Here is a 17,653-nt window from a genome sequence, read left to right as displayed (position 1 = left end):
GTATTGTTTTACGATGCTTTTTTTTCATTTAACATTCTATTGTGGGCATCTCAACAATCACTTAGAATAAATCTATAGCTTCATTTTTAAGGATTCCATTGTATTTCATTATACCAATTCATTTAACCAGTCCCTTGTTGATGGACATTCAGGTTTTTTCCAGTTCTTTGATATGATAAACACTGCTTCAGTAACATCATTTTATATGCAAGCTTTTGGCCATACTTGATATTTCCTTAAAATAAAAACCTAGGAGTGCAGTTAATGGTTCAAGAGGCACAGAGTGCAAATTCTGATAAGCTGGCCCTTAGCAAGGTGGTATCTGTCCAGCTGTGCACGGGAAAGGAGATGTGTTCACCTGAGTGCACCCTGGGTATTTTTTTCCAACCTCTGCTAAAGTGATAAGTGAAACCAGTTTCTCATTGTTTTCATCTCTATTTCTTTGACTATTTATGAAATTTAACTCATTTTCATGTTTCTTGGCCATTTGACAACATCAACATTTTAACTAATATTTGCAAAACTGAAACCACAGCCACTTTTTTTAAGGCAGACATTGAAAAATATTAAGAACCAATAATGTTCAATATTGAGGTTTTTATTACACAAAGTGCTCTGACAAATGCACAAAGGAGTAGAAAAATTATGGTTAATAACACAAACATATGGGTAAAGGTTCAAATCCCAGCTCTGCCACTTACACCCTGTGTGACCTTGCCAGGTTGCTTAAATCCTCTGAGCCTCAGATGATTAAAAATGGGCAATAAAATGGGCACAACGTTTCAGGATGGTGGGAAGGAACAAAGGAGGCTGTATGAGAAGCATGTGACCCAATGAGTGATCAACAAACGGTTGTTTTTATTAATAGGGAGACACTGAAACCCTCCAAAAAATTAATGGACAAAGGATATGAACTAGAAGTCACAAGTAGGAAACACAGCCAATAAATAAGCACATGGGAAAATGTTTATCTCCTTTAATAATAGAGGAAATGCTAATTAACACAAGGTGCCACCTTCCCCCTCTTGAAATTACCAAAAACATTTTCAGGGATAATTCCTGATGCAGAGGAAGGTGTGGTCAAACTGAGCTGCCCACATTTTGGCGGTTGTGTAATTCTTACCACGTTTGTGGAAAGCAATTTGGCAATATGTATCATCATGCAAACATGTTCACAACCTTTGACCTAGACATTTCCTAAGGAAGTAATTAAAAATATGGAAAAAGCTATCTGTACAATGATGCTTATGCCAGCATTGTTTATAATGGCGAGAAGAGCACGGTTTCTGTTTACATAAAGGGTAAAACCATAGTAAAAAAATACACACGGGGCGCGGGGGTGGGGGCGGTGTCAGGCCTTTTTGGTGAAGTAGTGTAATTTCTCTGTGTTAAAAAGGGACATATAGACACTTTAAGACTCTAAGTGATTTCTAAATCTCATTTTAATTCAGTTTAATGCATTTCTTTGGAATAGCTTTTAAACCTCTACTAACAGTGGTCAGATTGATGGATTTAAGTATCTTCTTAAATCTGTTCATCCCCTGGTGGAGCTTGGGATCATTTGAAACTAAGGAAAGAAAAAAAGGGGGTGCAGGGGAAGTATTCTCTCATCTGTAAACTAGATTTTCAAATGTTTGGAGAAGGAAAGAAACCAAGCCAGTGTTGCAGCCTTCTTTCTCTGAGCCCCAGGCCATTACAACACAGACCCCATCGAGGGAGTGAGAAATCAGAACTGAAGGAGTCCTGGAGTGGTGAGTTTGGCTGCCTCTGTGTGTGGTGAGCAGCGGAGGGATGAGTCACTTCCTCAGTCACATCCACATCTGTCTGTGCTTTGTGGTGCAGGAGAACCCCAACAACACCTCAGGAAGGCCCAGTCGTGCAGAGACAGCCAGTCCAAGCTGTGCCTGTAGCCACCTGGTCTTTGAATGGTGAGGGCTTCTCGCTGCTAAATTCCCAGGGTGGGTGGGAGCTGGTGCTGGTATAATAGCTCCAGTGAGAGTGGGCGTCAACTACTGGAACAGGTGCCAGAAGCCACTGGCCAAGTTACAGAATCACAGATCTCAGGGCTGGGCATGCCCAGCCTCCCTCCTGATTCACAAACCCTTCTAGCAGTGGCTCGAGTGAGGAGAGCATCAGAGTCATTGGGGAGATTTTTTGATCATGCACATGCCTCAACCTCACCTAGTATATCAGACTCACCAGGGCTGGAGCCCTAGTAGGAATACTTTTAAATCTGCTCAAGATTCTCCTAAGTTCCCTTGGTTAAGAATCAGGGCTGCGGAACACGAAGGGTGGTTTGTCCTGTAGGCTGCATTTGAACATTATCCACACGGGAGATTATTGGGCACCATTATATAGCAACTTCTCATGATGAGTGAAAATCTTCCCTGTCCTTCCCTCTGTCCCCAGTCCCACTGGAAATAAGCTTAATCCCATGTATAGGGGTTTACTTCTCCCCATTCTTCAGCAAGAAATCTGGAGGTTACAAGCTGTAATTGTGCAAAAAAAAAAAAAAAAAAAAAAAAGCTATAGATGTAAAATCCTAAGGAGAAATCCTTCGTGTTCTTAAAACTTTCTTTGGCTCAACTGTTAGGCCATATGGATTCAAAATCCTTTATTTGAAGCTTCTATCAGTTAGTGAGAGGCACCAACTCCAAGCTCAGGAGGCACTGTGGACTTCTGACAAAGCCTGGCTAATTTACCTTCCAAAGGTCAAGAGTCAAGGAGGGAGGAGCAACCATTCCTTGTGGTTTAGCAACCACTATTACATGTACATAATAAGCTCTAAAGAAGCAGATGACAAGGTCTGAAGTTAGAAAGCATTCCGCCACAGGAATGGGCACTTGTCATAAGTGTTCTACTGAGTTTCTGTCCCCTGAAAAAGGAAACAGCATGCTGTTTGTGCTAAATATGACCATGCGTCATCTGGTGTGGACCATTATTTTAACTGACATGCCAGTCATCAGCTTTGACCCTCCTTTTAAATATAGGAGGCAACAGTGATGCCTACTCCCTGAGTCACCACAGGCCCACTATTTTTATTTATTGAGTTAAACCTAGGTTTTGGGATTTTTTTTAGATTTTATTAAGTATAATAAAGATAGTTTGACATTTAAAAAACATTCTGATGAAGGATTCAAGGTACTAAATGTTTGTCTTTCAAATTCCTAGTCTAGAACTTGATACTCTTTACATACCAAGTCAAGGACCAATGTCCCAGACTAAATTTTCTGTTTTATCATGGACAAGAGGGAAGGAAAAACACAACCAAGTGCGAAATCAGATCTAACAATGCATCTAACGCTGGGGTGTGAAGTGGAGATACACATGATTTATAAATTGAAATCTTGTTAAACTACCTAATACTCCGAGGAATTAATTGAACAAAGGGCTATATATACTCTTTGTTCTTCTAAAAGATTTGATATCTCTCAGACAAGACATGTGCTTTATGAAGCTAGCTGACCTTTGAGGGATATTTTTATATATATGCAGATCAATGGTCTATATGCTACATATAAAATGCAAATCCCTTTGTGTTATGTCTGATGCAGGATTTGGGATTTAGGAGTCCACTTTAGCTACTCAGTCTTCTTGGAAAACTGTCTTCTCAAGTAGAATTGCCCTTAGCTCTTATGGTTGGCAAGAAGATTTTAAGCGCACAAAGAAGTTTAAAAGAGGCAGAAAAAGAAAGTCATGTGTTAGACTGAACTCACTTGAAAGAGATCCAAGTTTTCCACTTTGGAGAGCAGATGTTCAAATGCCCCGAAGGGGGAGGGTGGAGACAGAAAATGAGGTGTGAGAAAATATGTGACTCAGGAGGAGAGCATGTTTTTCCAAGGAGAGGGGAAGGGCCCAGCTCATCAGCCCCCAACCCCACCAACTCCAGAGCACAGTGGCTCTCTCCACGGAAGGCAGGCCTAGGCATAGGCCTAGGCATAGCTGGGTGTGCTGCATTTGCCAAGCAACTCCTAGGGCTCTCACCCCATCCTCGAGGGGATCAGCCTCATTTCTCACCAGCCACGTGCAGCAGATCTTGGGCACAGTGCCTTCCACGCTAAGAATGAGCCACTTTCCCGGAGGGGCTATTACCATATCGCTGGGGCTGAGCAAGGGCTTTGTTAAGAATTGTGATTAACTAGAATTCCTTTGAAGGGGTTAGGATTTCTGTGAAGAAGGCAGGCAGAAGCTACAGCCAAGTCAGAGGGTGTCCTGGTAACTGACAATTGTAAGGCATCTTTCTGATGCCCCCTGGTGGCCTTGTACAGCTAAAGTTAACCCTACATGCTCCCTTAGCTTTTAGCCCCATACACACCGGACAAAATCCACCTTGCTGGGCTTTTTAGACACATTCAGCTTATACTTATGGAGCCAAAGCCACGGGACCTAGTACTGCCATGTGGCACATCTTCTTCCCCTGATAAGAAGTGAATTTGAGGGGTGCCTGGGTAGCTCAGTCAGTTCAGTGTCTAACTCTTGATTTGGCTCTGGTCATGATCTCACAGTTTGTGAGATCGAGCCCCATGTTGGGCACTGCACTGAGCGTAGAGCCTGCTTAAGATTCTCTCTCTCTCTCTCTCTCTCTCTCTCTCTCTCCCTCTCCCCTACTCATATGCGCACTCTCTCACTAAAATTAAAAAAAAATCATTTAAAAAGAATTGAATTTGAGACATGAGTATGAAGAAAACTCCAAATATAATTCCATACTTCAAATTTCTATATTGCATATGTGTGCATGATAATTAGATATTATCCTCTGGGGAACAAACCAGATTTACTTTCAACATCTGGTAGACCTGTTCTTACCAGGCCAAGTTGTCGCTGGGTGCAGTTTCTTATAGGGAAGCTCTCAGAAAGGCAGGCAGAAGGGATCTCTGTGTGGAGGACAACATGCCACGCCCGTATCATCCCAGTCTCTGATATAAGAAATTTAACATTTCAGTTTTATCGATACTCTCATGATCTCTATTAGAAGTATGTTAATAAAAAAAATAAAATAAATAAAAAATAAATAAAAAAATAAAAAAGAAGAAGTATGTTAAATGTTTATTGGATCTTATGCATCTTTTTTTAGGAAGGAAAATATGGAGAAAAAAGGGCACAGAAGGCCCAGCTGTGGAAGGTGTCCCACTGCCCTTCAAGAAAAGGCACTGCACGCAGACTCAATTCTTGGTAAGTTAAGGGGCCTGGTGCTGTGGGTGCTCTGTCTTCAAGGTCCCTCTCCAGGGGTCTGCCCACTGCAGGCAGACCATCTGCCACACCAAATAGCATTACCCAGATTAGGGTGTTACATGTTGTGTTTTTTTGCAAACCGTAAAAAATTAACAATTAAATAGATTCAAACAGATCAAGTGTGGTCAGAGAGTGCGAAAGTGCCCACCTCTGTTTGTGCGGGAGCCACAGGACTCCATGCACTAAGTCGTGCAGTGGCCTCAGTTCTATGTGTCATCCTTGCAGCACGATCCATAATCTGCACCTGGTGAGCTCACAGGACGTGGGAGAGTTGCGGCCGACTTGTCCATAACATTTCTCAGAAGCAAAGAAAATGAGAGCTGGGAGGGGACCTGGAGAGCACCAGGGCATAGAATTCAATGATTTTTAGTCATAGGAGCCTTCCTCCAAAGGTAGTTTAAGCAGAAAAACATCCCTGGCAGAACCGCCCTGGGTGAGGAAGAGGTGAGGCCAAGGCCTGCCTGTTCAGGCAGTTCCTGAGCATGAAAATCACCACCTGAGCCTAGTCTACCCTGTTTCTACGTGAGAAACCAGGTCTGGAGAGCTAACGAGGCTTGTTTACATTCATACAAGCTGTTAGTCAAGAGCCTTTCCTTCAAGTCAGTATTTTTTTGCTATGTCACATGGAGTTCTACTTCTTCTCTGCAGACGACTCATTTTTTTTTTTTTTTACTTTTTAAATGTTTATTTTTGAGAGACAGAGAGACAGAGAGTGAGCAGGAGAGGAGTGAGCAGGAGAGAGAGGGAGACACAGAATCCAAAGCAGGCTTTAGGCTCTAAGCTGTTAGCACAGAGCCGATGCTGGGCCTGAACCCATGAACCATGAGATCATGACCTGAGCCAAAGTCAGACGCTTAACTGACTGAGCCACCCAGGCGCCCACCTCCCTTTTTAAAATTTTTTAAATGTTTACTTATTTTTGAGAGAGAGAGAGAGAGAGCGAGAGTGAGAGCATGAGTGGGGGATGGGCAGAGAGAGAGAGGGAGACATGGAATATGAAGCAGGCTCCATGTTCTGAGCTGTCAACTTAGAGCTCGACACCCAGGCTCAAAATCATGAATCGAGAGATCATGACCTGAGCCAAAGTTGGCCACTTAACCGACTGAACCACCCAGGCGCCCAGATGATTCATTTTCTGATGGTAATAGTAATGTTTCATTGACTGAACACCTACTATATCAGATGCTGTCACAGAGCTTTCAGAATGTGATCAGAAGGCCCTTGGGGGTCCCTGAGACCCTTTCAGGGGACCACAAGGTCCTCTCTTTCCCAGCTACATATCTGTGCAAAGCCAATACTGAAGGAGATTGAATGGAGGTGCAGCTATGTAATCCAGCTGCCTTCTATTAAGCCAGATATTCAAGACACTTGCCCAAACATAAAATACTGCCTCTTCTAATACTCTTCATTAAAAAAAAAAAAAAACAAAAAACCTCTTTGCATTAAAAACCTGTTATTTGGTGAGCATAAAATGAATTACTGTTGGTTTTAAATGACATAATAAATAAAATATTTTTAAATGCCTCAGTTTAAAATTCTATTAAAAAAAAAGGCTTGGGGTGGCTGGGTGGCTCAGTCAGTTAAGCATCTGACTCTTAATCTCAGTTCAGGTCTTCGTCTAAGGGTCATGAGTTCAAGCCCTGCGTTGAGCTCCACACCCAGCATGGAGCATACTTAAAAAATAATAATAAAAATAGATAAAGAAAAAAAACTTAAAGCCCTAGGACTGTCCATTCAGTCTTGGGAAAATTTGAATGATTCTGCACAAGCAAAAATGACTTGAAATTTATAAATACGTACCTCTATACCAGTCCATCATCAACTGACTGTTGTATAATAGCTCTTCTCCAATACAGGGGGAGATTTTTCACCACAGGTATAAAACAGGGTGCATATTACGATATATGATAGATAAAAACTGTAATAAGCAGAAGCTCTTTAAGGTCCTCAATTTTAAGAGTGTAAAAGGGTTCTGAAAGAAAAAACAATTGAGAACTGCTGACATAGTGTACAACATTTAGCTATCCTTATACCCCTGTAAGTAGGAATTATGATTTTTATTTTACAGATAAGGAAATGGAGACTCAAAGAAATTTAATGACTTGCCAGTCAAAGAGCAGTTGTATTATCTACTGCTGTGTAATGCAGTATCCCAAAACTTAATGGTTCAAAACAAAAAACATTTTCTATCTCATAATTCCTATGGGTCAGGAATTTGGGGGCAGCTTAGCTGGGTGAATCAGGCTCAGGTTCTCTCATGAGGCTATGGTCAAGATGTTGGCCAATACTGCCATCATATGAAGGCTTGACTGGACTGGAGAATCTGCTTCTAAGATGGTTCACTCACGTGGCCATTGGCAGGAGGTCTTAGTTCCTCATCATGTGGGCATTTCCAATAGGTTGCTTGAGTATCATTATGACATGGCAGCCAAGTGATCTAGGTCTTTTATGACCTAGTTTTGGAAGTTATACACCATCACTACCACTTTATCTGTGAGAAGCAAGTCACTAAGTCCAGTCCACACTCAAGGAGAGTGGAATTACGCTATACCTTTTGAAGAACATATAAAAGAATTTGTGGACATATTTTCAACCATCACAGCTAAGTAGCGGTAGACCCAGACTGCAAACTCAGGTCTGTCTGAACCTCATGCTATTGTAATTTCCTTGAGCTCTGGATTGAGAAGGAATTCAATGACTATTGACTGACTGAGATTTGGGGGGGTGGGGTGGGAAAACCATCCCTAGAGCTCATTCCATTTATGACTTACTCTTTGAAAGATAATGTTACAAAGGAGCGTAATCACGAGAGAAGCAAGGCAGGTAGCCCTGACAGATGCTTTGTCACTCGGCCTCATCGCTCCTGGAACTGAGATGTTGTTTGAACACCCAAGCCTGTGTGCTCACCTATCCGGCACAGGATCTCATGTTCTGGTCTTATCTGGAAGTCTCCACTGCCCACAGCCTGCCAGGTTCTAGACCGGTACCACACACACACACTCTCTATTACTAGCCCCTCTTTGGCAGAGATGAGGGCAAAGCTATAATTCAGTTTCCGATATCAGCTCATGAATTTGATGTAGAGTAAAACCATCTTTTCAATTGTCTGGATGACAAAACACAAGTTCTTGGCCAAAACAGGGTCTGAGAAGAGAATGTGGGTGTGTCAGGGCAAATCTGGAAAAATACCAATCTTGCGTTTGTAGTTAATTCAGGGGGTCAAATTCTCACAGATCCATCAGTTCAGCAGGCCTTCACTAAACACCTACATGTGCTAGGAAAACCTTGAGACTTTCCTATCAGATTTGTTACTTCTGAAAACATCTCTCAGTTGTCATAAGGGGATTCCAAATGCCATCCTGAGGCTGGTGACTCCCCTTGGTAATGCAGCTGGGGAAGTTGAACACTTCTGCACCTAATGCATACCTCCTGTGGTCAGAGCTCTACTTTCCACACACTCTATGACTATAATGAAGAAACTCACCTGTCCTTTGTGTAACTTGGGATTTTTCAGGTTCTGATACAGGCCACAGCTGCTATTCTGCTCCTGGGACCGGACTGCTGAGTGATAAATGTCAGAACTGCAGCACTAAGAGTCATAATTCTGGAAGAACCTGTGGCAAAAAACCACCTGAAGGTGAGTGAGACTTAGGGGCCTTAGAAGGAAGGCATAAGTGGGGACAGCTGCTGTTCCCAGGCAGTGAGTTGTATTTCTCTTTTCTTTTTAGAATTTCATTATAGATACAACACCCCAGGAGAGAATTACTTATATCATAGTGAAAGAAGCAACTTTGTCCAGCTCTGCTTTTTAAATGAAAATAAAAATTCTTCATCTTGTAAGTACATCTGCTGCATGATCTCATCTTTGTAAACAACCTGGTCTCCCAGGCGTGGGGGACCCACATCACACCAGCCACTGCTTCTGTTTGGGGAGGCCCTGCCCTCTCCAGTGTGCTGTCTGGATCTCTAGTACTCATCTGACACTCCCACATCCTGGATGGCAAAAGGCTAGGCCAGGGCTGGGAGATAAGAAATCCTAGCAATAAAGGACTCTAAAAGTTTTTAAGGGCTAACTCAGTGTAAGTTGGTAACAAATTGCAAATATTTGCTAAACAAATGACCAACTAAATAATTGCCACTATTATTGCTATTCAGGAGTGGTCAAAACTTTACATATATCCCTACTGAAAGCATGTAAAGTAATAGACTATTTTTACACTCCTTAAACATCATATTGCTAATTTCAATTAGCAATTTGGAAAAAACTAAAATCCCACACTTATTTATAAAGATGAATAAAACATGCCCCCACCCAAGGAGTTCACAATCTCTTAAGAGGAACTCATACCCAAATAAGGAAAGTTCATGGCAAAACGTGGTGCTAGAATTAACAAAGTCAGAGTGTGCTAAGGGAACAAAAAAGGAGGGAAGGACATGTTCCTTGTTGTGCTTCTGAATGACAGTCATATCTGGTTCTTCGACATCCTCTCCTTGTGGGAAAGTTCATACCTCCAGAGCTCTTTCTCTCCTGAGTGACAAGGCGTCAGGGAGAATGTTTCTTATCTTTCACAATTGCCAATTTCCAAGACGAAAGAATGCCATTTACCTGATTGAACTCAGCTGGTGAGTCCCCTACACTGCCATCCCCCAGCTGCTAAATCCTCCAACCGGATGTATTCTCTCAAGATGACAGCCACTAAAACTGCAGAAGCAACAGGGCTAATTTCTTTATCATCTCCCTGGCCTTTGAGTCTATAGCCCATGGGACTTGTTATTCTGATATATGAGGGCATGAGGGAATCAACTATGTCATCTGAAGTGTGACTTTGAACTACATTAGTAAATGTATAGTGGCTAAGAGGGTAGATTCATAGGGAGACATATTTGCTCAATGTTGAAAAGAACCTTTCAGAAACTGGAATGGAGTGGGCTGTTGTAGGAGGACATGAGCCCCATCTGTAGAGATGTCTCTACAGATCCCATCCAGAGCCAATGTACTTTGTCAGGATGTTGCAAATCTGTGGACTGGACTAGAATCAGAACTGATGACGCTATGGTCCTTCCCAACTCTGAGTTTCTATGTTTCAAATAAAATCCAAAATTATATTTGGAGACTAGCAAAGGATTAACACTGAACTCATTTGTGCCTCTGCTCATCAGGACTTACGTTTGGGTGGTCAGCATGATTAATTTGGACTTTCTAGCTTCTACCTTCCATGTCTTAGGGACAGTATTTCCCAGATCGCTTGTCAAATGGGACCCTCCTGAAGGGGAGTGAAACCTAGCTACCAGAGACTGATGAATAAGATAGAAGACGTGGAAGGAGACCCAGCAACAGAGAAGGCAGATTTATTGGCTGTTGGCCATTGACTCTTCTCCTTTCCTTTCCCTGGCTTTATTATTGTCTTCCATGGTGGCTTTCTTACATTGATCTTCTCTGTTTAGTCTCTATTTTCTGGAGTTGTCTTAGTAACATAATTTAGTTTTTGACTCCCCAGAATCCTTGCACCTGAATTTGAAGACTTCCAGGAATCCATTTGGTCCATGCTCTTGAAAGGGATTATCCCTCCACTTGTCAGATGAAGTAGCTGAGTCCACAGAAGTTGGACAGCATGCCCAGGTGTCACAGAGTTAGCACCCAGGGAACCTAAATCCAGACTCCTGGTCTCTTATCTACTGAAAACACTCCTTTTAAAGGGGCATCTGGGTGGTTCAGTCAATTAAGTGTCTGACTCTCGATCTCAGGGTTGTGAGCTCAGGCTCCACATAGGGCACCATGCTGGGTGTGGAGCCTACTTAAAAAAAAAAGTTGAATTTTTTTTTCTTTTTTAGAATTTAATGACTATTCTAAGATGTCAATTATTTCCAAATAAATTAATAGATTCAACATAATCACAGAATTTTAGAGATGATCAAGGAGTGCAAAGACTACCCCCAATAACCATTTTGCTCTCCGCAAGTAAGAATTCTGAGAGTTTTAGTTTTTATTTTTTCAGTGCAGAAAGAATTCAGTATATTTATCTATTTTTTAAAATTTATATATTGTTTAATTTACATCCAAGTTAGTTAGCATATAGTGCAACAATTTCAGGAGTAGATTCCTTAAGCCCCTTACCCATTTAGCCCATCCCCCCTCCCACGACCCCTCCAGCAACCCTGTTTGTTCTCTATATTTAAGAGTCTCTTATGTTTTGTCTCCATGTTTTTATTTTTGCTTCCCTTCCCTTATGTTCATCTGTTTAGTATCTTAAAATTCCTCATATGAGTGAAGTCATATGATATTTGTCTTTCTCTAATTTTGCTTAGCATAAGACCCTCCAGCTCCATCCACATAGTTCCAAATGGCAAGGTTTCATTCTTTTTGATTGCCAAGTAATACTCCTTTGTAGATATATACCACATCTTCTTTATCCATTCATCCATCAATGGACACTAGGGCTCCTTTCATAGTTTGGCAATTATTGATAGCACTGCTATAAACATTGGGGTGCATGTGCCCCTTCGAAACAATACACATGTATCCCTTGGGCAAATACCTAGTAGTGCAATTGCTGGGTTGCAGAGTAGTTCTATTTTTAATTTTCTGAGGAACCTCCATACTGTTTTCCAGAGTGGCTGCACCAGTTTGCATTCCCATCAGCAGTGCAAAAGAGATCCTCTTTCTCTGCATCCTCACCAACATCTGTTGTTGCCTGAGTTGTTAATGTTAGCCATTCTGACAGGTGTCAGGTGGTATCTTGTGGTTTTGTATTTCCCTGATGATGAGTGATGTTGAGCATTTTTTCATGTGTTGGTTGGCCGTCTGGAAGTCTTCTTTGGAAAAGTGTCTATTCATATCTTTTGCCCATTTCTTCACTGGGTTGTTTTTTGGGTGTTGACTTTGATAAGTTCTTTATAAAGTTTGGATACTAACCCTTTATCTGATATGTCGTTTGCAAATATCTTCTTCCATTCTGTCAGTTGCCTTTTAGTTTTGCTGAGTGTTTCCTTTGCTGTGCAGAAATTTTTATTTTGATGAGGTCCCAATAGTTCATTTTTGCTTTTGTTTCCTTTGCCCCTGGAGACGTGTTGAGTAAGAAGTTGCTGCAGCCAAGTCAAAAGAGGTTTTTGCCTGCTTTCTCCTTGAGGATTTTGATGGCTTCCTGTCTTACATTTAGGTCTTTCATCCATTTTGAGTTTATTTGTGTGGATGGTGTAAGAAAGTGGTCCAGGATCATTTTTCTGCATGTTGCTGTCCAGTTTTCCCAGCACCATTTGCTGAAGAGTGTCTTTATTCCATTCGATATTCTTTCCTGCTTTGTCAAAGATTAGTTGACCATACGTTTGCGGGTCCATTTCTGGGTTCTCTATTCTGTTCCATTGACCTGAGTGTCTGTTTTTGTGCCAGTACTATACTGTCTTGATGATTACAACTTTGTAATACATCTTGAATATCAGGAGTGTGATTCCTCCAGCTTTTTTTTTTTTTCAAGATTGCTTTGGCTATTTGAGGTCTCTTCTGGTTCTATACAAATTTTAGGATTGTCTGTTTTAGCTTTGTGAAGAATGCTGGTGTTATTTTGATAGGGATTGCTGAATTTCTTAAAATAAATAAATAAGCTGAATTTCTTTTCCTGAATTCAGAAAGAAAGTTCTTTGTTTTCTATGTTCCCTAGTTTTCTTATTAAGATTTCATGAAATATTACATTCATACAGAAAAGTTCGGGAAATGCTACCCATATGTCCACCATTTGGGGGTCATTTTTGATACTCTGAATTTAATCATAGCTAACATTTTTCAGCTTGTTCAAAACCAGAATGGATCTGTTCCCAAACATCGAATCCGAAATCCTCTCAAGACGAACATGAGCCCATACCAGAAAAGTAAGTATTATTTTATTAATGATAATAACCATGCAATGTGCTTAGTGCATTAAATTACTGGCTCAAGGTCACTGAGATCATAAATCGTAGAGCCAAGATTCAAACCAAAGTATGGCTAATACGTCATTCATTTATTTATTCAACAAGTATTTTGAGTGTCAATAGCAGGGTCTTGGTCTAGGTCCTGAGGACACAGTGAAAAATTAAACCACTGTCCCTACCCTCATGGAAGTTACCTTTTTGGTAGAAGAGCCAGTCTTTTAAGTGCCACAAAGGGGGTGTACAGAGTGCTATTACCTAATTTGGGGGTTCAGGGAAGCTGAACACCAAAGGATAAGTGCAAATCAACTAGCAAAGGGATGTGGAGGTAAGAGGGCATCTAGTCTATGAAGGCTTCCTGGAGCCGAAAGGCCCCTTGGCAAGTTCAGGAACAGTGTAGTGCGAGGGGCTGTGGGGCAAGATGGGGCTGGCAAGGGGAAGCTGAAGGGATGGGTAGGGCTAGACCATGCAGGGGCTTGTCAGCTACAGGAAGTATTTCAGACTCAAGGGTATAATAAGCCAATGAAGTTTTTTAACGAGGCTGTTTTTAAAGTTTCCTAGTGTTGGGGCACCTGGGTGGCTCAGTTGGTTAAGCATCCAACTCTTGATTTTGGCTCAGGTCATGATCTCAAGGTTCGTGAGATTGAGCCCCCATCAGGCTCTGCGCTGACAGAGCAGAGCCTGCTTGGGTTTCTCTCTCCCTTTCTCTCTGCCCTTCCCTGCTTGTGTTCTCTCAAAATAAATAAACTTTAAAAAAAAAGTTTCCTAGTGTTTTTAAAAGATCACTCTAACTACTAAAGGAATGGGAATGGATTAAAGATGTCAAGAATTGGAGCACAGAGGCCAAGTAAGAGCCCAGTGCAATAATCCAAGTGGGGTGATGGTAGCTTGGCCAAGGGTGAAAGAGAAGGAGAGACAGAGGTCTAGTATTCAAGAGCTATTTAGGAGGCAAAATCAATAGTGTAGCAGAGTGGTTAAAAGTTCAGGTTCTGCACTCAGTCTGAACTCACTAGCTACTACCATATGTAGTGCAGTGTTTAAGAATGTGGCCTCTGGGCAGGTCTTGGGTTTGCATCTTAGTTCCGTGTCCTTGGGCTGGTTGCTTGACCTCTTTGTGCCTCCCTTTCCGCACTGTGCGTCTTCATTATTCTCCAAATGGGAATAATAGTAGTGCCAAACTAAGAATTGGGTCAATACATATAAAGCACGTGGAAAGGTACATGGCACTCAGCAAGTGTTGGCGATTATTGTTGATCATCATGACTGACTGGATGTGAAGAGAGAGAGGACTCTCAAGCCCATACCCTTCCCACTGCACCACACTGCCCTGCCTTGCCTGAAGTTTTTTTATTAGCTAGGGGCCGCTGATGCTCTTTGATGTTCTCAACCGGATAATAGATCCAAAGTGTTAAACTGACCTGAAGAACCAACTCCTGTTAATGTGGTAGAGGAGAGACACGAAGGGAGGCTTAGAGTCACAAACACTTGAAATCAGACTTCCTGGAGATGACTGCTTACAAGTGCTGTAAGTACCAAAGAAGTAATGCTTAACAGAAGGAATCTCAAGTCAGGGAGATATGAAGATGGCTCCATGGCCCACCTGTCAACAGGCAAGACTTGTGGCATCCCCTACAGCCACTATTCATGGCATAACTCCAGGCAGTGCCCTTCACAGAGAATGTGTGAATGAAACCTCCCAGAGCTATGCAGTGCTCAACCGAACAACTGTACATAGTGACCCTGGTTCTCCTTATTCACCCAGACCATCATCAGAGAGAGTCATACTTAGTGTAGTAGTCCAGAGGTGCCTATTTAGAGGTGCTGCTTTTCTTCTTTTAATTTATTTTGAGAGACACAGAGTGCACACATGTGGGGGAGGGGCAGAGAGAGGGAGAGAAGAAGAAATCCCAAGGAGAGCTGGTGCAGAGCCCAACGTGGGGCTTGATCTCATGAACCGTGAGATCATGACTTGAGCTGAAATCAAGTGTTGGACACCTAACTGACTGAGCCACCCTGGCACCCCAGCTTTTATTTTTCTATTGCTGCTGCCTCATTGCTGTGTAAGCTCCCTGGTGCTCAAGCGAACTCAAAGTGCCTACAATTGGCAGATTTGTGTGCATTTGTTTTATAAATATGCCAAGGTGGAAGGTTGGCCCCCAAAGAATGAAAACTGAATAAACTGGAATGTTGCCTCTTTCTGTGACAATGGGAAGATTCTGGGAGGAAACACTTCCCAGATCGTGGTCATGGAACCATCTTTTTCTGAAGCTCATCTGTGGTCAGCCACACGGGGACTATATGAGCTACAAAAAGCGGAGAGTGCACAAAGTCCTAACACCCAACACGCACACAGCCATTACTGAACCACAGAGTTAGGGAAGAGAGGGGAGCTTTACACAAGTATCAGTGTGCTTTTGCCTTCCAGAAAAAATAAGATTTTCATGACCTACAGTTCAGACCTTGCTACACCCACACCCCATTTCCACTCCTGCAGGATTTCTGGAAGCAAATCCTTAAGCAACTTGCGCAGTATGGAAACGGAATCTGAGGTGAGGACTTAGAAAAATCCATTCCAGAATCCTTGCAGCTTGTAAGTATGGTCTTGGTCACAAAACTGATGGCTTTTAAATTATTACAGTATGGTGGCACCAGGAAATGCTCTGCTAATAAAAACACTTTGTGCTCCGCACTAACATAAAGACACACAGCCTGAGCAGCCACATGGTTTGTATTATTCCTAAACTGGTTCCAAGGGAAATTTCCTGGAGAAAGTGTTTTGTGGGTGGTGCCTCCACTACAGGATCCCCCTGGCCCAGGAGTGAAGGTAGTGGACTGTTTCCAGCTGCTCACAAGTCTGTTCCAGTGACACTGGAGTTAGAGCTGCCAGCACTTCCCTGTTTTCAAATCAAATCCCAGGCCACCTTCAAATGCTTTGGAATGCAAGCACTAATGCCCCTGGGTGCCCTCTCAGGGGTTATGACCCCTAAATCCTCTTCAATCAGCCCCAATAGCTTTCCTTCTTTCTCACAAATTTGTTCCTCTGCACCAGGGCAACAGCCCAGCAGGTTGCTGACCTCACCCTCTGATTCACACTCATCAGTCACGTGTTGGGTCTTTTTTCTGTCCCTTTCTCTAAAAAATATATTCCATCTCAGACTGGTTTCCTAGGAAACCAACCGTTAAAAACAGGAATAGACCGGGTGGGAAAAGAATGCTCCAAAAATTCCACCTTGCAATGTTTAATAATGAGATAACCCAATTAACAGAAACAGTAACTTTAAATATGTGAATTTTTCCTCTGTAGATTTTAAACTCGTCTTTGGATCATGCCCTAAGGACAGCAACCATTTTGAAAGAAACTACTGATCGAATGATTAGAACTATTGCAGAAGATATTGCCAAAGTACAGAGATGGAGGAATCGGCTGAGATACTAGTTTGACCCAAGGCAACCAAAGACTTAAAAAAAAAAAAAAAAAAAAAGAAAAATGCAAAGAAAACTTTATCTTCCCTCAAAAAGTATCTTATTACACAATTTAGGAAGGTGACTTTCTAGAGACAATACCAAAACCATAGAAAATGGGGGGCACCAAGTGCTTAAAAGGAAAAAAAAACCAATGGACCCTGATTCTTAAATTGAAATCAACAAGTATTTATTTTCAAATAAATCTGTTATTCCTAACTCATAATGGAAGAAATTAAAACAATAAACTAGGGGTACCTGGCTGGCTTAATTGGAAGAGTATCTAACTCTTGATCTAAGGGTCATGAGTTCAAGCCTCATGTTAGGTATACAGATTACTAAAAAACAAAACAAAACAAAAAACAAAAACAAACACTTAAAAAAAGGACAGAACAAAACAGACTATACTTTTGCCTTTTAGTATGGCAAAAAATAAAGTTTAGAAGACCCAGCATCAGCGAGGCTGGGGATGACAGGTGCTCTCATACACTGAGGGTGGAAGTATAAATTGGTGCAACCTGGTGGAAAGAAGGCAACTTGGTACCAAATTCTACAAATGTCAAAGCACTTAAATTCTGAGCAGCAATTCCACTATTAGCAATGACTTTATAGGTAACTCCCACAATAGGCCATGGTATTACACATGGGATGGCCACCAAAGCACTGATGGGAAGAGCCCCCAAGTAGAGCTAATCTAAACACCCTACATGAGGAATCATAAATAACAACGGTCCTGCAATCAGTCAGTACTCTGCAGCCACTGAAAAAAATGTAGCCACTGGGCAGGTGGGGGGGGAGGGAAGACAGTGAAAAAAGGCAAACACGTAATAATACATGCAGCGTGACTTCGTTTGTGTATGTTTTTCAAAGGGCATACATATTTTCTGGAAACACACACAGAAATATTCTGTGGACCTCTAAGAAATGGAGATGGGAGTCATCCAGGGAAGGAAGAATCTTTCCTTTTCGTTTACTTTCTGTATAATACGAAATTCTTATGTTTGTATCATAAGTTATGTGAAGATGTCTTAAAGTCAGAAATATGCAAACACGTTAG

At 41.8% G+C, this 17,653-nt stretch overlaps 1 protein-coding gene and 1 long non-coding RNA gene across 3 annotated transcripts in view; one reads left to right on the top strand and one right to left on the bottom strand.

The window, feature by feature from the left end:
- Positions 1-17,366, top strand: part of AKNAD1 (AKNA domain containing 1) — a 41,971-nt gene extending 24,605 nt beyond the window's left edge. For both annotated transcript variants that reach the window (XM_053214562.1, XM_053214563.1), the window contains exons 8-14: positions 1,843-1,928; positions 5,075-5,172; positions 8,747-8,869; positions 8,961-9,068; positions 13,014-13,095; positions 15,629-15,683; positions 16,439-17,366. In XM_053214562.1, coding sequence (XP_053070537.1) covers positions 1,843-1,928; positions 5,075-5,172; positions 8,747-8,869; positions 8,961-9,068; positions 13,014-13,095; positions 15,629-15,683; positions 16,439-16,570 — 684 coding nt within the window. In that variant the 3' untranslated portion in view covers positions 16,571-17,366. The remainder of the gene's footprint in view (positions 1-1,842; positions 1,929-5,074; positions 5,173-8,746; positions 8,870-8,960; positions 9,069-13,013; positions 13,096-15,628; positions 15,684-16,438) is intronic.
- On the bottom strand, positions 4,676-7,682 carry LOC106977559 (uncharacterized). Its single transcript, XR_003419954.2, has 4 exons — positions 7,580-7,682; positions 7,033-7,204; positions 5,381-5,564; positions 4,676-4,916 (listed from the first exon to the last, which is right to left on the bottom strand). It is a non-coding gene; the product is annotated as an uncharacterized LOC106977559 (long non-coding RNA).
- Positions 17,367-17,653: the final 287 nt, after the last annotated feature.

This window comes from Acinonyx jubatus, chromosome C1 (assembly GCF_027475565.1).
Source record: "Acinonyx jubatus isolate Ajub_Pintada_27869175 chromosome C1, VMU_Ajub_asm_v1.0, whole genome shotgun sequence".
NCBI classification, from domain to species: domain Eukaryota; kingdom Metazoa; phylum Chordata; class Mammalia; order Carnivora; family Felidae; genus Acinonyx; species Acinonyx jubatus.
The sequence above is the reverse complement of the archived record's forward strand: the minus strand, read 5'-3'. Positions and strand labels throughout refer to the sequence as shown.